At 37.1% G+C, this 22,087-nt stretch overlaps 1 protein-coding gene across 8 annotated transcripts in view; it reads left to right on the forward strand.

Moving 5' to 3' along the window:
• FAM13B (family with sequence similarity 13 member B) overlaps positions 1-22,037 on the forward strand; it is a 44,795-nt gene extending 22,758 nt beyond the window's left edge. Inside the window, exons 8-25 of one of the 8 annotated variants that reach the window (XM_058848410.1) lie at positions 747-788; positions 1,816-1,971; positions 3,834-3,969; positions 4,191-4,214; positions 6,504-6,571; positions 7,130-7,184; positions 7,559-7,706; positions 10,215-10,280; positions 11,345-11,555; positions 13,046-13,178; positions 13,640-13,721; positions 13,996-14,225; positions 14,564-14,647; positions 15,444-15,539; positions 17,726-17,809; positions 17,905-18,077; positions 18,492-18,593; positions 19,681-22,037. In XM_058848410.1, the coding sequence (XP_058704393.1) occupies positions 747-788; positions 1,816-1,971; positions 3,834-3,969; positions 4,191-4,214; positions 6,504-6,571; positions 7,130-7,184; positions 7,559-7,706; positions 10,215-10,280; positions 11,345-11,555; positions 13,046-13,178; positions 13,640-13,721; positions 13,996-14,225; positions 14,564-14,647; positions 15,444-15,539; positions 17,726-17,809; positions 17,905-18,077; positions 18,492-18,593; positions 19,681-19,804 (2,014 nt within the window). In that variant the 3' untranslated portion in view covers positions 19,805-22,037. Of the gene's footprint in view, positions 1-746; positions 789-1,815; positions 1,972-3,833; positions 3,970-4,190; positions 4,215-6,503; positions 6,572-7,129; positions 7,185-7,558; positions 7,707-10,214; positions 10,281-11,344; positions 11,556-13,045; positions 13,179-13,639; positions 13,722-13,995; positions 14,226-14,563; positions 14,648-14,775; positions 14,840-15,443; positions 15,540-17,725; positions 17,810-17,904; positions 18,078-18,491; positions 18,594-19,680 lie in introns of those variants that run through there. The other 7 variants (XM_058848411.1, XM_058848414.1, XM_058848412.1 and 4 more) reach the window with 7 other exon arrangements.
• Positions 22,038-22,087: the final 50 nt, after the last annotated feature.

The following is a 22,087-nucleotide window of genomic DNA, read 5'->3' on the forward strand; positions in this document are numbered from 1 at the left end:
TTTATAGTAGGTTTCTCATCTTTTATTCTCTATTGTCACTTTATCTAAAGTTTTAAATACTCTGTTTATAATAAAATTTAAACCTTATTAATGAAAAATTGTAAAGGGACCACACACATGAATTAACTGATTTCCACCCTCCCACCCCTTCTCAAGGAGTTCAACATTCTAGGCTGAAATGGCTTTGCCTGGAGATTTCCAGATGCTTTATAAAAGTCAGGCTCCTGTCTCAAAATCTGCCGTCTACTTGAAATGTTGTAGCTGTTCTCAGAGAGTTGTTGACCTGTTGAGCATTGCAGAACAAAATTATGCAACAGTGGGAAGAACCTGTGGAGGAAAGCAGAGTTATTTGGAATTTGCTTTAGGCAGCAAGGTTAAAATCTGCATTATTAAGCAAGGTGTCAGGAAATGTTTGACTACAAAATGATTAGTATTTCCCATGGGAAAGACCATACATCTGAGAGCTTGGAGTTTCATAACGCAACAAATATTGGCTCTTGAGAGACAGAAATCTGCATTGCTGCTTCTACAGCTTTCTGCCTTGTGATGGTGCTCCTTTTAGATTTTGTCATTTAAATAATAAAGGACTGCAAATCAGGGTGTTCCTTACAGGTTTATTCTACTTCTGTTAGCTGCATCATATGCAATATTTAAGTATTTTTTAGGTTGCAGTCTGTTGACTTCAAGACTTCTATTTAGTGTGACAAGTTTTTGCATTGTATTAACTTCTTCTCTCTTTATTGCAGTGCTCATATCTCTCCCATAAGTATCTTGCCAGCCTCTGCAGAGTAAGTATAATGAAAATATAAAATGTTTTAATTGTGCTTTTACTAGAACATGCATGGAAGTTATGTAGCCTTTCAAAAAAGTGCAGTAGATTTGATTACGTTTATGAAGGAACGTATTTTAGTATGAGGGATTTCACTGGTGACATTTAACACTAACACAGGAAATACCAAATGCCTGTCAGTGTTGTTGACTGCAGGAGCATGACAGCAGAGTGTGCTTGCATCCAGAATCCAAAACTTTGGTTTTACACTTAGATACATCATAAGTTTTTTTTACTTAACCTTACAATAGCATTCATATTGTAATTTTAGCACCAGTGATGCTGAGTACAATTCAGTGGAATTCTTTGTACAAATGTGGAAGAAAAACAAAAGCACAATTTCAGAGTTAAAAGGGGAATAAATAGTTTAAGATTTCTACAGGAGGATTTTTAAAGGTCTCTTGTGTGTTTTAGAGTCCTTTTGTGTATAAGACCTCTTGATGAGCTGCCTGAGAGGCACTCAGCAGAGTAAGTCTATTTTTAAAGAATACTGTTCTTTTCTTGATGAAATTGTGGGTATATCCTGTGTCCTTCATCAGGTACTTGTTGATTGTCTCTGCTGTTTGTTGGCTTTTGCCTTTTAAGATGACAGTCCTGTTCAGGAGAGGGTGCAGCCACATAAGTGGAACCTGCTGCAGGGTTGGTTCTGACCTGTTACAGACACAGGATTTTACTATAACATTAATATAGAAGGCTTTCATAAGTTTTTGTATATAGTTGTTAAAAAATAGGTTAGTTATTGTAATGTGTTGATTACTCTTAAAATGCTGTTGATAAACTTCGTAATACTTTCTGTAAATCTTCTGGATTAAAAAATAGTAAGTGTAGTAATTTCCACTGCCATTTTGGAAAAGTTAGTCTCTTTTGCCTTGAAGTACTGCCATCAAAGATTCCTGTCATGTAAAGTTTATCTTGGCCTTTTTGTGTAATCAATCAATGCAAAGTAGAGTTCTTAATAGGACTTTCCTGTCTTTTTTTCTTTTTAGCATTTTAGAAAGAACAATCAGAGCAGCTGTGGAACAGCATCTTTTCGACCTGCAGAGCAGCTTAGATAACGATCTGAAACATATACAGCAACAACGACTGGGCTGTAACAATGAAACTAAAAATCCCAGTGGGGATGAGGAAGGATCTAACAACCAGTAAGATTTTCTTGTGTCTGTAGTGAATTCTCTAGGATTGTGTATCTTAATTCTTCCAAAGAAACCTATCCAAATCCCTCACTTCATCCCAAAAGTTACGGCTTTCTGTTGACTTCAGTTTTATCTATTTTAAAATTAATCAACTTCTATCAGATGCCAGTAATCAATAGCTCTTGAAGCAAATATTTTAAATTGATCTTGTAGCTAAAAATGCCATGAAATCTTATCTGCTCTACTGCTGAATTCTGTGCAAGTAGCACAGGAACTTAAATTTACTCAAGTGCTTTCATTCTTATCTCATGGATGTGAGTTACAACAAAATTGTAATGTATTAAAGCTATTTTTCAGTTTCATAACGCTGTCATAGCTACTTTATTGCTCTGGCTGCCAGTGGGAATAAAACAGCCAAAAATTGATAGAATGACCACTGTGGGTCTATTTGCATAGAATTCAACCTTATTTGATCAGATTTTATTTTTTTTGTAAATGAGGACAGATTCTGAGTGTAGTGATTGCCATGGAAGCATTTGGAAGCTGGTACATTTTGGTGCTTCATTAAAAATAAGTAGTCATGATTAATACCCAGACTTCAAAAATGTGTTGTTAAGATTTCAGTACCTAAAATTCTTAGTTGCTGAGAGCTGGAATACGTGAACAGAGCCTGAAATGCATGAAGTGTTCAGCAACTCAAATGCTCTTTTCTAAATTGTTCAATCTTTAGTGGTTTTAGAAGACAGGAATAAAGTTTGCAGTGGATCATAAAAGTAATAATCATTGCTGGTAATGATCAATTAAATCCGAGTTTTAGTGCTAAAGATTCAATGTCTTTGAAGTAATTTGTAAGTGGGTAATTGCCTCACAGCCCTGTAGCAGCTGAATTCCTTCAGTCCCAGTGTAAGTGCTGTAAAGGTTGGCTGATCTCAGAGGGGGAGGCTCCAAGTGCCATCACTGCCGGTTTGAAACCAGTATCCTCCTCTGGCACAGGAACTATTCCAAATGCTTCTGATCATCATTCCACTGTGGATTAACTGTAAGAGAGGATACATGATATCGTTCTTCAAGGGGGTGTCTGGGTTCTTTAAAGCAGTAGTCCATGAACAAGGCAAATATACAGTTAAATTAAGAACTAAAAAAAGCAATGATCCAGTACCAGTTTCTTAGTACTAAATGGCTGGAATGAAGAAAAGAAGAGTTAAAATGTTAATTTTCAACCCATCCTGTGTATTATCTCTATATCTGATAGAAAAGGAGCTTTCTTAACACAGTTTGGAATTCTTTTTGAGGAGAAGGAAGGCAAAGAAATCAAAGGCTTGTGATGAATGACAGCGTCATGTGGTAATGGGGTGGTGGCACATAAAAAATACATGTGAATACAAATATGGTGTCAATTAGTTTTAATTTGGCTGTAATGTTACATGCCTTAAGTTGAAGTCTTGGCAGATTAAATGTTAGGAATAATGGGATTTCTCACTCAAGGGGAACACAGGGATGGTAGCTATAAACTAACTGGCTTCAGTACTGAGAGGAGTGTCACTGAGTCACTAGTTTCAGGATGTCATTGCTTCTGGCTGTTGTTTTAATTTCTTAGGTTGGTGTGGTAAGTGTGGGGTGTATGCCTGGCCCTTCAGACAAGAACCAAATAAATACATTTTAATATGTCTTATCATGTATGGATGTACAAAACATCACATAAGTAATTAATTTTTGTCTACAGGTCAGAATTAATTCTGTTCAAAAAAAACTCAAACAAAAAACATCCTGATATTTGATTATGTTTAAGAGGAGGGGGAAAAAAAGCGTTTTGTTTCTACTTTTTTTTTTTCTTTTGAAGGTTTCTAAAGTCTTTCTGTTTGTATCTTTAGGAATGATGTTATTGAAGGTAATGACACTGGTAGCAGTGAAAACACAGGAAGCTGCTCTGAAGTATTGGTTTGCACTGATTTAGACAGTGAAGCTATGAAACATGATACTGTAACTGAGGAAGAAGAAAGCATTCAGGTGAGAGGAAGAGTCTCCTGAATCTCAAATCATAAGTTACTGCAACTTTAGTGCTCTAGAGATCCAAGTTTCCTCAGAGCTCTGATGTAGTATTACATGGTGCTCTTGCTATGTGCAGTCAGGTGTCTTCCTTGCTGTGCCACATGCACTGAGAAATTTTTGTGTATTTTGGTATGACTTGTTTGGACCCTCTCTGATATTTTGCCTTTCTTCTTTCACAGATACCAGCCCTTCCTTCTGCTGAGGTAAGTCGGTGTGTGAAGCGGCATAGCACTGGTTAGTACAGCATCTGTGTTAGTAAAGGCTTCCTGAGGAGCAGAAGCTGTAGAGCTGAGATTGCAGCATAGCCCACAATCACCTTGCATGGATCAGGAAGGGGTAGCAGTCACCTTGAGACTTTGTGGCCTCTTGGTTGTGCTTGTGCTAGGAAGGTGTGGTTTATCATTAGCTAATTACAGCCTTTCCTCTATGTTTCTAGTTTCTCCTGTGGTAGGCAGAGATGTCCTGTTCTTTTCAGCACATCTTTATCCCTTCCCTAGTCAATGCAATCAAGGAATTTGTAAAATATGTGCTGACAAAAATGAAATCAAGGGTAACAGCAAAGTGCAAGAGAGGAGAGTATTCATCCACTCTGTATCAAGTAGCACATATGCAGCTGTCAGATAAGCCCTTCTAATGAAAAGAATCAAATCTATAGTTCCTTTTTTTTTTTTTTGCTAACACTTCTGCTGTTACAAATCAGAATGGTGAATTCTGTGGGTGGAGAGGTTTGTTACACATGTAGAGAAGTTTCTGCAATGGTTTTCAGCTTTTTGCCTCTGAGCCCATAAATATTCCTGAGGGTTTCCTGAAAGATAACCAGATAAGCAAGCCTATTGTTAGTAGACTTCAATTAAACTAGAAGAATTTAATGGGTCTTTGAACTTGAAAAGATGGGAATGGATGTCTTAGCATAGTGAAACTGAGTCACCTGGAATCTGTATTTTTATTAAAAAAAAAAGTTTCTGTAGTGTTTTTCACTATTGTGATGTGTTTCGTTCTTGGACTTCTGTTTGCTTTTGGGGATCCCAAATAACTCTCTTGAATCACCTAGCAAGCCAGATTTTCCAGTTGTTCCCACAAACTAGCCTATTGTCTTGGAATCCCATTCTGTAAATTAATTTTCACGGAATGTATTCATTGTCCTGGTTCTTTCCTTGTGCTTTAATGCCAAAACTTGTTCTAAAAAAATAATTGGATTGTTATCCTGTAGCACAAAATGCATGAAACATAGTGTTGTATATAAAGGGGGAACATGATGCTTGGGAGTGCACAACAGAAATACTTTTGTTGTCACACCTCATGTCATTCTTGGCCTTTTTTGCTTTTTGATAGACTTCTGTCCATGGCTGTCAGTCACATTTTGGCATGAAGTTTTTGGGGTTTTTTTCAATGTTAGTTTTTGCCATCTTCTTAATACACTGTTTCAAATGTTGTTAGAGAGTTGTACCTTTTGGGGAGAGGTTGAAGGGAAATGTGGTGATTCTCTTGTGTGGAAGGAGTTTGACAGGAGCATGTAGGGTTGTAGGAAAAGAAAGCTCTGCACGTGAGTTCTCCTGTTGGCCTGAAATGGAAATAGAAGCAGCTGTTTCCACAGCTCCAGTAAGTGTCACTGTGCAAGACTTATACAGCTCATCTCCAGGGTGGAAATTATCTGCTGGAGTATGACAAATGCACTGTAATTAAAAATTGTTTCCCCAAATTGGAATTTGACTTAAGCACTGAAATAATGTCAACAGAAGAATGGCGTTTTTTCTCATAAGGGTGTAAGTTGCTGTAAGCAGCATAAAGCTGGCAGTTGTTGATGTGTTTGAACTCTTCTGGTAACTTGATGTTATATTCAGACACGTAAAAATAATTTTGTGAGAGTTCTTGAAGTCTAAAACCAAATGACATGTTTTATATCTCAAATTTCTTGTATTTCCCCAAATAAGACACTTTTCTGAAGAAATCAAGTACTAGGCTTTGGCATAAATACTTCTAGTGAACAAAGTGGTGACACAGATTCATCTAAACTTGTTTTGTGAGATGGTGTCATAGAACTGACAGCACTTCTTCATCTCCTTCCAGTTCTGTTGCTGCTTTATTTAGTAACAGGGATTAGTAGCTCCTTTAAAAAGTTTGTCAGACTTGTTTCATTTCATATATACTGGGCACAACTGTTTTTGAGATTAGGATGTACAAACTGCCATGATTTTAGTAACCCCAAACTTCATGTCATGAGTGACAATTTTAGGTACCACTTTTATTGAAGAAATAATAAAAAATGGTTTGTCTGAAGGTAGAAAGTCATTGCCTGACTTCTGGTGATTAAAACACCTGGTCACTGGCCTTGCAGTGTAAAAATGTCACATAGTTAAAAAGCATGATTTCCATCCCCATACACAAGAAGCTTTCAGTTCTTGAGGGTGTTTTATGGTCAGAGATGATTATGGAAATGTTTTCTGTTGAGAGAGCCATTCCCAAATGTCTCTAAACATACTTTTTCCCAACAGACTGCAGACATATTATTGAAACCATGTGATGAAGATGAAGATGTTGATGGAGAAAATAATAGTGAAAGGTTTGTTTTTTTCTGTAGTCATACAAACTTACATGATTAACCTACAGCTTTTTTTTGTGAACAACCCTATGTTCTGGGCAAGAGAAACAGAAGAATAAAAATCTATTCTCTTTAAAATATTTCGGCACATTTTATTGTTCTTAATGATTGAAGAATTAATGTTAGCAACAGTGACTAGCCAGAAAGCTTTGTTAATTTGCAGCTTTATTCAGCACTGATTGAAATTTCAACTTTATTCAGTTGAGTTTTAAAATACTTCCTCTCAATTTGAGAATAAAGGTCTGAACTGTTTTTATTTCCAGCTTTGTTCAAGTCTAGTTGTTTACATGCTATTTGAAAACTTGAACTTGAAATCCAATGCGAAGATCAGAGAGTGGAAAAAAAGTAATAGAACTTTTATCCCCCCAGAGTTTTAATTATTGCCTTAAGTAAATACATTGCCTAGCTGCTAAAACTGCATGGGGTAAAAAAAATATAAGGGGAGCGTATAGTGTTTACTGTCCATTTAAATGATAATGTCCATTTAAAATGATAATGAGGTCTGTGTCTTCTCTTTAGGGAAAATATTATATTGCTTGATGGCAATGATAGAATATCTTCAGAGGCATTTCTGGTAAGAAATACTGAATTTATATGCAGATATACAGTATCTTATAAGGAACACAAATGTGAAGTAACGTAATAAATTTAGATTTTAGTATCTTACTGTGGTTGGTGCTGCAAGGCTTGCAAGACCTTTCTTAGAGAGCTTATGTCACTTCACAGAAACTTAAGGCAGCACAGCAAGTTTATACTTACACATCTCATGTAAGAAATGTTTTGTAATATAAATAATTGGCTGTTGTTGGGGTGTCTCTATTTGTAATACCTTGAGTTTGAGAAGATTTTAATTTTTTTCCTTAAAATTTCTAGAAGTGCTCAAACTGATTAAGTACCTGATTTCCAGCTGCTAAGTAATAATAAAATTGTTCTGTCCTTTAAATACAGGATTCAAGTAGCAAGACTTGTGATCTTAATGCAAACACTGATTCAGAGGTGTTGGGGGATGGCAGCGTTAATGTTCCCGAGGAAGCTCCGGGTGTCCAAGTACCTCATTTGGATCTGAAGAATGTATCTGATGGTGACAAATGGGAAGGTAATTTTCACTCTTTAGCTCACCGTATAGTTAGGGAGGAGTGATAAAGAAAACAATTTACAAAGTAGAAGCAGCAGACAACATGTTCCTGTACATGTGGTAAGATTAACCAAGTCATGACGTAGGTCTCATCTTATTTCAGAACCATCTGCAACTTAATTAAGTACCTTAAAAAAATATAAGGAAAAAGTAAAGAAAGAAAGCAAAAAAGTCCAAGTTTCATTCTAGGTGGCATGTTTTATTTTGTTGGGGTTTTTTGTCTTTATTATTTTTAAAGTTCCATGACCCTGAGTGTCTCATCCAAGTATTTAAAAACACTTTGTCTAATTATATTATTTAGTTAAAATTCTTATTATGTCTTGTTTGTCTTTGTTTTATTAAATGGAAACTATTGAATTAGCTGAATTTGACTTAAAATCACTAACCTGCCAAACACAGCAGTTCATATTTCAGTTTTTCTTAAAAAAATCTGTCATTGTTTTGGTTTCCATGTCATTGGACAACTTGAAGCAGCTCTAAATTTTCAAATAAAGGCTGAAGTTGCAGATGGATATTTTTCTGTGCCCCTTCTCCTTCCACAGTTTGCATTTTAGGAAAAGAAAAATATTTGTAACAGTTTTCTCTCAGACAGGATTCCCTATGTTTGTGACTTTATTCTTCACTGCATTCCAGGGTTAGCAATCCCCTGAGCTTGTGACTTGACTGAATTTCATTGTTCAAATGTCTGGTTATAACTATTAAGACTTTTGTTTTACTTAAAACAACCATTAGCCCTTTGTAACCAGAGTAAAACACTCTCGTCAATACCTTCTTTTCAAAATACTTCTCTTTTTATGTCTTCTTTATATCATATTTCCTCTGCCTGGTGTTGATATTTGGTGTCATCACACCTTAAAAAATGCAAGTGATTGAAGCTGCTAAACCACTGTGAGCTGTCACAGTGCAGTGGACACAGGCCACTCATTTCTGGTTTGGAAAACTTGCAGTGCAGCTTGATAGATGTAGTGCAGGTAAACTGTGCAGGGACAGGGTTTTAACTTTCAGCAGGCTCTTCCAGAATGACAGCTGTTCCTTGAGATGCCTTTTAAGTGTCACAGTGAAACCTTAGCAAGACACTGGTAACAAGGAATCACTGCCCTCAAGTTGTGGTTTCAGTGTTAGAAATATTAAAATGAGGGAAGAGAAGCTGGAATGTGTGTCCTGTAACAGTGCAGCTTAGAGCTGTCACACATCAGCACATACAGCTTTGTCCTGAAGCTCAAGGGGTGAGAACCACTTGTTAATTTATCACTGCTCTTGACTGTCTTGCCTTCATGAGTCCACACTTCCCTTTTAACCCTTTTGCAAGTAATGAGGTTTGCAACTTGTGATTGGCTTCATTTGTTTTGTTTTATGCAAAATGTGTATTTGTTGGTTGGTGCTCTTGACCCCTAGCAAACTGCACATTCAGAGTGTGCCATCAGAGAAGTCAAATTGCAGGCACCCAAAGACACTGAGTCTAGATTTTCATTCTTGTTGCACAAGTTAAGAACAGTCTAAAGCTAAAAAGGCCATAAAAATCCTGCTTAAGTTTTCAGTCTTTTATTTAGTTTAATTGCTTACTTGCACATTACATTTTATTGCATCCTCTATTTGTGTCAAGATGACTTAATATGTATTCTCAGAAGGTTTGTGGTGTCCGTTTTCATTATTTCCTTAAATCTGCTCATTAAATTGCTTTTGGTTTTACTTTCCCAAATAACTTTATGACCCTTGTTTTGAAAATAAAGCAGCATATCTGTTTATAAATTTATATTATAACTTCCTGGTATTAAATCATGTTCTTTGCAATAGGTCTTATTTCACTGTGAAGTATTTGAACAGTGACTATTCTTCAGTCCTGTTTAGGATGGTTATTAGGAGCTCAGCCTTCCAAGGCACTGCAAGTCCTTGTGGCATTCCATTGATGTAGAGTGACTTTGTTAAGAAGTCCATACTAGTCAAAATTCAGTTACAAGATTTGGGTTATTAAAGCTAATCTAATAGAAAACTCAAAGGCCTGTATGCAACAGAGTTCTTGAAAGTCAACATCAAATGCTTGCTGGCCCAAGGCAAAAATGCAGAATGGTTGATTTATATTTCTGAATATTCTTTCTGCATTTGCCCTGCTTTTTGGAAATCACCGCCATCTGTAGTATATTTACAAGCTCTGAGGAAAAACACTGGAGCTTGTCTTTTGTTCATGTGAGGATGCATGAGTCTCTTACCAAACTGCAATAAGTCTTTACTATTCCTCTACCAGTTCTTTGTAAACCTTTCCAGTAAAAAAGTTCAAATTGGCTGAGGACTGAGCATCCTTACCTGCCATGGGAATTGCTTGGAAGCTGAGAATGCTCGGGGCCTGGTCCAAAAAGATGGGATGTTTTTCCCTGGTACTGTATCTTCCTGCTTTACATGTTATGTATAGTTTGTTCTGACTGTGCTGTGTGTTCACTTCAGTATTTTTGCCATTCTTTTTCATTTTATTAGCGCCATGCCCTATCACTTTCCCCCTCATTGATTTCAAAACAATGCATCTGCAGAGAGAAGGGGAGGGTAAGTATGGTTCGCCATACGTTCAGTTATCTGCCTTTTGATAGTTGATGGTTTGCTTTCTAACTAACCCTTCACCTGCTGTCCCTTATATCTTGGGAATATTCTGATCTGCAGTTATTTTGTTGATTCAAAAAGGTCCCCTTCTTGAATCTTGTACTGTGCAAACAGGCAAGATCACAGCTGAAAAACAAAAAAATTCCCAATCATACTTAGTAAATATGCAGTGGAAAGCAGGTACAAGGGTTATTTTTTTTTGAAGATTACTTTGTGGGTTTTATTGTTGTTCTGCACACTTTGAACCCAGTTTTCAAATTTCTGATTTGAACTAGCAAAAAAACAGGCAACTCTGAAAGGAAAAGGGGGGTGGGATTTTAAATTAAAGGAATTGAAAGGCTATGTCAGCTTTTTTTTTAGGCAGCAAGAAACCCATGTCAAAGAATTATGAGGGGTGTTAATAAGGAGCTTTTCATAGGGATTTGAAAAAATTGATTGTTTTGGAATCTCCTTCCTAAAAAATCACCTTTCACAAATTAAGAAATCTCTTTTTCTCAGTGGTGTCAAGATTGATTTTGTCATAAAACCCAAAACCACTCCTTGAAAAAGATTTAAGCAAATGGGCATTGTACCTAAAGAAGTACTGTCAGACTTAGCTTCTTCAAAACCAAGAGGACAACCTTTCAAAGTACATATGTACAGTATAAAAACTATTTTCCACAGCAAAATACTGCAATGGACAATAAACATATTCTTCGTATTTTATATTTATGATACATAAATAAGGCTCTTTTATACTGTTGAACTGCTCAGAAATGCATACTCCCAAGATACACTTTGAAAAAGGGATCCTAGTGTGCATACTTCATTTCAGTACCTTTTTCTTTCAGTTTTATGACAGAATTTGTAGCTTTCTGATGTATTTCACTGTTTTTATTCACTTTGTGTATGACACCACATCCTCTAGAGCATACAAGACTAAGCATTGGGTTCGCATTTTTGTTTCGACTCTTTTTTTATAGTTCTGTTAACAGAAAAGTACCATTTTGTGTCTTTTTTTTATCTTCTAGATCCATTTCCTGCTTTCAAGTCTTGGCAGGAGGACAGTGAATCTGGTGAAGCTCAGCTTTCCCCACAGGCTGGAAGGATGACTAACCATCCATTGGAAGAGGACTGTCATCCCATATTGTCACATCGGAGTTTGGATTTTGGGCAAAGCCAGCGTTTTTTACATGATCCAGAAACGTTAGACTCTTCATCCAAAGCACTTTCTTTTGTTAGGTGTGTATTTTAATGCAGTCTGGTAGGCAGGAAGTGTTATTGGCAGGATGAAAATACAGCTGTTTGAGATTGCTGCGGGTTTTCATAATCTGCATGAACTGAAGTCCAAGGTCAGATTTAGCATTGTGTGGCCATTTGACTACTCTGCCTGCCCAGGAATTGCTGGAGTGAGTCAGAGCAGAGGTTCAGCTGGGGTGGGATCGTGTCTCTCCAAGTGGCCACTGACAGATGCTGAGGGAAAGAGGATAAAAATAGGACAAGATTGCAGAGCTTTCCCTGGCATTTGATCAGGGCTTCAGACAAATGGCGCTTCCTGGGCTGAAAGTAGTATTTATATCCTTTGTTTACCAGGCTTTGCTAGGCTCTGATCTGTGATTTTATGTAAGCTCTGGGGTTTTTTTCTTGTGTTTTTTTAACCTAGTTTATTAAAGTAGAGTTGTCACTAAATAAGTTGCAGGTTATTTGTATGAAATGGGCAGTGTGACTCTCTAAATCTGTAAATAACCTGTGACCTATACTGTCTGCTATTGTTACTGGGAAAGTGGTGTTGAGAATTTTCGTGATTGTTAGGGTAGAGATAATCTCATAAAAATGAAAAAACCTGAACCAGGAGATTGGAACAAATTTAGAGTTTCTAGTTGTCTGTCTGGCAGATTTATTGATGGAAAAACATCCTTGTGAAAGTTTTCTCCAATTAGCCACAGAAGATATTTAACAAGTGCTGTTAAAATTACGTAGAAGACTGATCTGCAGAAAATTGCTGATGATAATAGCTCTTCTCCTTCTTCTGAAACTAATAAGTGTCTGTTCTAGTAAATTATTAGATTAGTGTTGCTAATATCTTGAACTACATAGATGTTACTGGCTATATTGAGGGATGTTTCAGGCACCTTGTATAGTAAGTGTTCTGGAAAATTCTTATGTCAGTCTTGAAACAAAAATGCTTTGCAAGAGCAGCAAATGTCAAGGAACTGTGTGAAAGATTATATAAAAACAAAACCACATACTTTAGAAGTATATTAATAAAATTTAAGAAATTTATTAGTAAGACTAACAAACTATGTGGCTACTTTTTGGCTTAAGTATCTCTTAATTTGCCTGGGACAGCTGAGTGAAGCTGATTAATTGCGAAGGATTATTCAGTGGTATTTTCTAGCCTGGGCTTTATTCTGTGCCCAGTACATGAAGAACAACAGAGTATATAGTAACTTAGGTAAATAGCCCAGGCATCAGAAAGTTGGCAATTAATGGTAGATTACTCTTGAATTTCAAATACGGTTTTTCTGTTATGGGTATTACTGGTGTTAGGGAGACAAAAATAACATCGCATCTTGAAGGCAGCAGCTCAATGCAGTTTGAGTAAATAGTTCTGAAAACTTGAAATTAATGGATTAAGAACTGGAGAAAAACTGAAATTATTTGTCTCTTAAATACACATGTTTTTTGCACTCATTTAATTATCTAAATGACATTTTGAAAATGTTTTTAAGCAGAACACGAAGAGCATCCTTTAGCTCAAAAGATGACAAAAGGGAAGACAAGACACCTTATCAGCTTGTCAAGAAATTACAGAAAAAAATAAAGCAATTTGAGGAACAGTTTGAAAAAGAGAAAAACAGTAAGGTAGGTTAGAACTTCTGTCTTTGCTCAGGATAAAGGACTGCATGGGAGGATGGAGTGACTCTTGTTGTTCATCACTGAATAACTGTGTTCACAAATGAGAATTTTGTTACACACTGCTGTCTGCAAAAGGGAGCAGAGCAACAGCAATATTAGAAAGTGTGCCAGAATGCCAGAGCCAGAGGAGGACAGAGTGACAGTTCTGCTGTGGGACTTAGGGCATTTTAGATGAGATGTGTGGAAAAGCAGAAGTGTCTTACCACTCTCTGCTTCAGCTGCTGAAGTTGTTTCAGTTTTATTTTCACATGTGTTGTCCTTATTTTGGCACTGAGATCTGATCTGAGTGGCATTCTTGTAACTGTTCACATTCACCATCACAAATATTACCAAATCTTGAAATAAGTATTTATAAACAAGACCTAGTGTATTTGTTTTAATATGTAGTTTTTTTGTATTTTTTTCAGCCCTCCTATAGTGATATTGCGGCCAATCCAAAAGTTTTAAAATGGATGACTGAACTTACCAAATTGAGAAAGCAAATAAAAGGTAAGAGATTGCTATGGTTTCTTGTTCTCTACCAACATAAAGTATCTCCATGACTGAAATGGCTTCTTTGTGATCAGTAAAATTACACAGCACACAGAAATGTTTCATTTCTACATTTTGCACTATTCAAAAATCAAATTATTCTTAGGGCTTTAATTCTTTAGGAGAGAAACTTTCCCTATACAAATTGGTATGTTCCTGTATTTAGAGTTAAACAAACTGAGAGTGTTATTTCTTTTAAACCTTTGGATTGAGCAATTTTTCTCCATTTCAGATGCAAAGCAGAGGAGCTCAGAGGGAGAATTCATACCTCAAACACGTCCACGTAGTAACACTCTTCCAAAAAGCTTTGGTTCCTCTCTTGACCAAGAGGATGAAGAAAATGAAGATGAGATGCGAGTTGTGCAGAAAGAGAAGAAACCCACCAAGGAGGCTACACTTGAACTAATTTTGAAAAGATTAAAGGAAAAACGAGTTGAGAGGTGTTTACCAGAAGATATAAAGGTAAGCATAAGGTTATGGATAGGCTCTTCCTAAGAGAATAAGGGGGAAATAGGGCACTGTCAGACACTTGGGATACCATTTTATCAACTGTAAGATGCCTCTGGCTAGCAGCCCTTTGCCAGGCCATCATATTTCAGACTCAATGGGGAAATGATCAACAAGAACCACATTTTCCTTGCTCTGTATTTAAATATTTACAAGTATGTGCTGGCAATATTGAGCAGCTTTAAATGGAGGAAGTGGGATGTATGATGTTAAATAAGCTAAGTTTGGCTTAGGCATCTGTATAGCAAGTAAAAGTGACTTGTGTTTGATTAAATGCTGATTATTCTTGATAGAAAATGACAAAGGACCATTTGGTAGAAGAGAAAACATCTCTCCAGAAGAGCCTCCTGTATTATGAAAGCCAACATGGACGGCCGGTAATGCTTGGCTTTATTTCAAACTGTGTCCTTGTGTGCACAGACAGCAGTAACTCTCGAGCAATAGTAAGACCAGAATTTAATGCTGGTGTGTGGGGTTCTTCTTTTTCCTTCTCCAAAACACAAAGGTATCTATTGGCCTCCATGTTGCCATCTGAGGAACTTGCTGCACTGACTTCTAAAAAAAAAAAAGTATGTATTAATAGGCCCCCTTTTCAGAAATCAGCAGATTATTGGAGTGTGCAAAATGAGGGGTGTCATTTGGTGCCTTATATGTCTGTGAGGCAAAGAGATGTCTTAAAAATAAACAAGATAATTGAATTTCCTGGCAAAAGCCGGAAATGTTATTCTGGATTTCACAGAAACAGAAATGAAAAGAGAGTTTCCCCCCCCTCTTCTCTACAATTCCATCTTTCTTTTTTTCCCTTTCATTTCTGTAGAACCATTGTCATTGCCAGGCACACATCTTTTTCCCGAGTTCTTGGTCCCTGTTTTGCCTCTTTTCCATGGATATTTAAAGACAGAGGGTTTGCCTGTGCTGAAGCTCCCCTAATTTATAGGAAGTGCTTAAATCTTTTTCCTGAAAAATTTAGGGCATTAAGGTGAGAGAGAATGAAAAAGCACTCACTTATTCCCTTTTATCTGCATAAATTCCCTTTCATACACACAGTTTAAGGTAGTTTTATATTCCTAGTTGGAATGTTGGTGGCCTGGCAGGAGAAGCACACGGCTTTGTGTTTGCTTGTCTGTGATTGAGTGACCGGTATAATTAATTCTGTGGTTTCTCTGCCTTTAGGTTACTAGAGAAGAAAGACATATTGTGAAGCCACTTTATGACAGATACAGACTTGTAAAACAAATGTTAACTAGAGCAAGCATTACTCCTATTCTTGTGAGTAAAACAAATGCTATTTCTATTTATTTTCCCACTTTTGAACTGCAAAGCTGCCTTTAGAAGAGCTAGTAACACTAGCTCTGTGAAACATCTTTCTTGTGGAACATATAAGATATTGTTGTCATTGTACTTGGGGCATATGATTTACTGCTGAGAACAGAGCACTTCCAAGCTGTCTGTGACCTTGATGGCTCTTGAGAATTAAATGGTTCTCTGTGGAAGTAAGTGAGTTGTGCTAACTTGCTATGGCTGAGATGTTCCCAAGTGCCTGTGCTAGGTATGGATCCACAGGACATACTGTACTTCTAGTCCTTCCCAGAATAGTAACACCAGTTGCAGTGCAGGTTGCTGTCAGCAGAGGCTTGAGTGACGGGACTGCCATCAGAACCATTTCATTCCTTCATGCTTCCCCAGAGAGAAGTTACCAGCAGCAAGTTACCAGCATCTGTACAACATCTGTGCTTTTTCACTGTGTTTTCACTTCATTTCCTTCTGAATTTTCTATCCTCTCTCTGTGGTCTTCTAGGAGAAGAGGAAGAAAAGTTTTCATACTGTGCAGGGAAATCAATGTAACCTTGTTTATAGTACCTGTAAAACAGCTGGGGAGTGACAGCCAGCTGATTTTGTTCTGCATGAGCCATAATCCAAGCCTTGCATACTGACCCAGACTTTTTGGATGTTGGCTGCTTACCATTTTGGAAGGAAGGGACTGCATAGCTGATGTGAGATAATCTCTTTGCATACAGACAGTTCTTCCCAGACATAGGTAACTGAGCTTACTCAGCAGGAACTTAATCTGCTGTTTACATTGTCACTGACAGTTTTGGCTCTCCCCTCTAAGCAGGAATGCATTGAGATACAGGGATCAGGTCAAGATTCTGCCTTTCTTGCATACATTTTTTTTGATGGCTCCTTTTAAAGAAAAATATGATTTGCATCACAGTCAAGTTTAAGGGCTTTTATAGAGAATCCCTTTCTGCACTCCATAAACCCAGGTTGCTCTTAGGCACTGATGTGTTTCTCTGTGTCTGGTGAATCACAGCTTTCTGGTACTGCCCTTGAACTGATTGAGCTCGGTCCCATCTCTCCCCTCAGAAATCTGACTCTTCAGCTGAGATGGATTTTACATTCTGGGTAGCCTTATGACCATGCCGTAGTCATTCTGGTTTTTTGGCTATGAAATAAAGGGATGGCTGATAGCCCACCAGAAGGATTTTAAATTCAGGAGAGATGTCAGTAACATGATTCCTAATCTCTGGTGCAGGCAACACCTGTAAAATCTTTTTCACAGGTCTTTGCTTTTAAAAACTCTAAGAGATACAAGGAGCTCTCTCTTATTGCCAAGGATTGTTCAGTGGTAGCTTCTAAGTAGTCTATATTCAGTGCCAGATATTTCAAGGATGGATATTTAGGTTTGTATGACAATTGATTCCATATCTCTTACTGTGTCCTGGTACACTAATGACATGCATTGAAGCCTGTATGGAAATGTCCAGAGAAGCAGGAGACTATTTTCCTTTCATGAACTAAAGTTTTTGTCACATCATTGTCTGTGTGGATTTTGTGTTTCACCTTTTTCCTGTCCAGAGGCCATCTGTTGGAATTGCTTCTGCTGTCTGGGATAAGGGTTGAGCAGGACATTATGGCAGGTGTGCAGCAGGGACCTGGACAGCACAGGGACACCTGTTTTAGGCTGGAGTTCAAAGGACTTTGAGGTGGAAACAGGTAGCTCTGATTTCACACTTCCAACTGCGGGGCTTCAGAATGGTCTGGAAAAAGAACCTGGCAGGATTATTCCCAGTGGATGCCTGGCAGGAGATAAGCAGCTCTGGCCTCTATAACTGTGCTTTGGTAGGAACAAGAACAAATACAAAATTCAGAGCTGTCATTGCACTTTATTAATCTTCTACAAAACGTGGAGAGAGTAAATGCTTTTTATTTTAAATCTGAAAAGGAATATTTCAAAACAAATTATAAGCTACAACATTGATTTCTGTGTCGAAGATACCTTAGGTATCTGAGCTTTTTGGATTGTATGGTTATTTTATTTGTGCTCTGTAAGTATATTTGCAGTCTTTTATTCATCTCAAAGAGGAAATATTGGGTGACTTCAATGTAATTCTGACTTCAAATGGCACTTGATGTCTTACTGTACATTTTGAAACAGATCTCCATTTTTTCAGGGATCACCATCAACCAAGAGGCGGGGGCAGATGTTACAGCCCATTATTGAAGGTGAAACTGCCCATTTTTTTGAAGAAATTAAGGTAGGTACAGTGCATTAAAAAAAATATTTCCCAGTATTTGTAATGGGGAACCAAACCAAATCATATTTGTTTTGAATTTCTGTTTTCACTTTCAGGAAGAAGAGGAGGAAAGTGATGGTTTGTCTACAGACCTGAATGATATCTTAAAAACTGCTGCCCAAACACAGCCTGTTCTAAGCCCAGTTGAAAACTCTGAGTCTGATATTGAAGATGGTCAAGAGAAACTCACCCGGGACCTGAGGCTCTCCAGCACCCGAGCTGCTTCTATGTATGGACAATTAAATGGATAATTTAATTTTAGTAGTTGTAATTATTGTTGTTGGAGTCGTGATACTAAATCTGTGATGTTGGAAGGGAGTGACATGTTCAGCACTTCTCGGGAAATGTTTGGATTGAATGAGTGTTCTTTGCTCTGACGTGTCTGACTAAGATCTTTTTGTACTCAGTGAATTATTTACTATCTTCTAAACCTTCTTCAGCCTTACTTGAGCTGTGTAGACAGCAGAAAATTTATACCCCTTTATTAACTGCTAGTTTGTTCTCAATATTTCACTTTCAAACTGACAGCATGTTCCTTATGAGCCAGACAAATAAATTATTAGTACAGCTAGCTCAGTTATTTCTGAGGAATTTAAATTCTATTGTACGGCAAACATATTTTTCTTTCACTTGAAATTTTTAGGCCTGAATTATTGGAGCAACTGTGGAAAGCCAGAGCTGAGAAAAAGAAGCTACGTAAGACACTAAGAGAATTTGAAGAGGAGTTTTATCAGCAGAATGGAAGGTTTGTTTAGCACAAAACCAGATGCTGGGCTGCGGCCTCATTATGTAGCCAAGTATATCTTCTAACTTTGAAAGTTGTCAGTTGGAATCTGATCTGTTTTTATCTGCTGTGAATAATCTCCTGAGGGAGATAACTTTGTGTATTTTTAACAGTTCCATTTTTAAAAAATAACATTTAAAAATACCTACTAAAAAGTACGATTTTTTTATTGTAAAAACCCCATATTATCCCTGTTCTGAAACATAAGGCAGGGAAATTTGCCCATTCACCCCTTGTTCCAGTAGGTCAGTTCTGGCAGTAGATATTTACTTTACCAGTAAAGGTTTTTATAATTTTTATTCTTTTCCATACTGTTTAGTTCTTACAGGCTTCTTATTTGAATTTGTTTTGTCATGAATTCGATTGCATTGCTGCCCATTGTATTTTCATTTTGTATTTGCATGTCTCATGTCATGAACAAAACTAAAAACTCCTAAGAGGTCACTTTATTGACTTGCAAATGGTCTCACTTGACTGTGCCTTCTTCTGTATTTCTCCTGAACTACAAACCCCTGGACTACTGGTCACCCAAATTCCAGTAATGTGGCTTCATTGTGCACATACTGAATTTGGGACAAAGCTCCTTTTGACTTTGATAGCAATTAATGAGGTTAATCATATTAATTGATTATTTATTATAGTCCAGTAAGCATAATGCTCTGCTGCAAATTTGTGAGTCAATCTGCTTACAGTGAAAAATGTAGATTGACTTAAATTTGTATTTTTCTGTAGTGTGTACACAGGATCTGAAATGAATCTCTTCATATCCCATTAGTAAAATTCCCAGGGGTGCTTAGGGCAGTGATTATTACCCAGTGCTGCAGCAGTTGTTCTGAATAAATGCTGCTGGGTTTTCAGTTCAGTTTTTTAGGTGATGGCAGTTTTAACTACAATAAATGAAAATACAATGTCATGCCTGTTATTGGTGAACAAGCTGCCAATAATGTTTTCATCTGCCCTAAAATAACTTCCTGTAGTTGCTTTTCCATGTTTGGCTTGCTGCAGGATGGAGGATTTAGTTGAAATTTTGATGTTTTTGTTTTTACAGGAACGTACAGAAAGAAGATCGGGTCCCAATGCTGGATGAGTACAGGGAGTACAAGAAAATCAAAGCCAAACTGAGGCTGTTAGAAGTCCTTATCAGCAAACAAGATTCTTCAAAATCAATTTAAATTCTATTCCTCCAACCTGTTGAGTAACATGCTGTTTTCATATACTACCCCTGTACTTACTGGGTGCTTGTGTTCATGTGTCATGCACTGTTGAAAGAATCCAGTTTGTGCACTTTACTGTGGTGCCACTAGGACATGTTTGAAGGGTAAGTAGGTCCTGTCTAGAGAGCAAATAAGGTTTCTGAGTTTGAGACTGCTCTATCCAACTTTAGCAAACACAGTTTCCATCGAAGTTTTGTATTCCAGATGCATCCATCCTGTTCCAAAACAACCATAGCTTTTTTTTTTCTTTAGCATTCAAGAACTTTGAAACTTTTGTTATTACCAACCTTTTGCATTGTTGAAGAAATTATTAATACTGTAATGCTACACCGAACTACTCCCTTGCCTAAAAAAAATCAGCAAATTAAGGGTACAGCTCTTAATTCCTGGAACACTTAAACAGACTGTAATTCCTTTCAAAGGACTGCTGTGGAACAACTTTGATTTTTTGGTATTCTAAATTGCATGTATACACAGTAATAATTAACGTCTATGGATTTTGCTCTTTAGCAGTCACGTTTCCTCCTTGATAAAGATGACAGTGGACAAACCAGAAAGTGACCTTTTCTTAGTGGCTTTTAAACCTTGGAAAACTGAAAAGTTCAATCACATGCTGCCTACAGGACTCATGTCATTGTTGTTCATTTGATCCCTTTTTCAGTTGTTGTTTATCAGCCAGTGGTGATGTAGTGTTTGGGCTGAATTGGATACGGCATCTCCGCTTTCGGAAGATTTGAGGAGCGCAGTGAACGCTTTGGTGTTTGGGAAATCTGATGGCACTCAGACTTGTGCGGCTCCACAGAAAGGAGCTGGCTTAGGACAGTTAAAATCCCACTGTACCTGAAATGAGTATGGTGTCAAGGGCTAAAATCAGTGTAGTTAACATGCACCACAGGGAAAACTGTCGGTTTGGAGTGGAAAGATTACTGCTGTTTATCACGGTTTTGTTTTACAGTTGGAGAATAAAATACATTATCTAATCCTTACGATGTAAGCAAAACAGTTTATGGGCCTTGCATGATTTAGCTTCAGAGTTGAATCTAAATAATGTTTTGAGTATCACATCTGCTGTGCTGAATGATGATTTAGGGACTAGCTTTGCTCTGCAGGAGCCATCTGCAGCTGTTTCTGATCTGGCAAAATCAAAATGTTAATTTCAGCTGGTGCTTTCTCAGTTTTTTTTCTTTTATTTCAGTGTATCGGTTTGATTGTGGCAATGTTTTGCATGCACCTACTCTCACTGCATGTTTTTATGACTGGCTAATGTCAACATAGCAATGATTCACTCTGCTTTATGAAAGACCAAAAATGAACTTTCTCACAATGTAAGAAATGGCTCGCACATCAACTCAGAGACTTGCTGTTCTGTCATGGAGCATATAAAATAGGTTGCAAGTAGGATTTTAGTGCTCAGATTTCATTTGTGTACTGTAGAATACTTCTTGGTTTGTTTTACTCTGCTTGTAGGCATGTAATTTTGGAATTCAGAAAAAAAAGCACTAAAACTATTGAGCACTGGTGGTATGCCTTTTTTTTCTTTTTTCTTTTTTTTTTTAACTGCGAAGTGATCTGGGACCTTAGAGAATTATGAGGTTAAACTAGTCTTGAGACCATTTACCAATTTTATTCTGTTCCATTGTGCAATGTACACTTCAGTTCCTTTTCTATCAGTCTGCAGACACGGGTGTATCCAAACATTGAAACTAATGTGTACTGTATAGTGTTGTACATGAATGTTTGTGTTTTATATACCACATGCAAAATGTCAATATGCACTATTTAAATGTTTTAAATAATATATTCCTCCTTTATAATGCTTAAATCTATATGATTCCAATATTTTTATAAGTGAGTGAGTGATCAGACTGGTTCCAATTCAGAATTAACAGCTGCTTTGTGTTTGTTATGCAGTGTTTGGCTGTTTATTCAGTATAGTAGATAAGCATGGCAACAGTTATGCTGAGTGTGTTTTGTGCCATCCTTGTTGAGCAATAAATAAATGGTAGAACTAGGCATTTTGTGATATAACAGTTTTACTTTGGTAAAAGCAAAACCTATCTATATAGGTTTATAGCATATATCTATATGGATATATAGATATGGAATATATACAACTAAACCAGATATAATTGCATTGCTATGTCTGGTGGTCATTGTATAGACTTTTGTAATAAAAGTACCTTAACCTTTATTGTCTTGTATCTTTGTTTCTCATCATGCTTTGTCCTCCTCTGCCATCTC

This window comes from Poecile atricapillus, chromosome 13 (assembly GCF_030490865.1).
Source record: "Poecile atricapillus isolate bPoeAtr1 chromosome 13, bPoeAtr1.hap1, whole genome shotgun sequence".
Lineage (NCBI taxonomy): Eukaryota > Metazoa > Chordata > Aves > Passeriformes > Paridae > Poecile > Poecile atricapillus.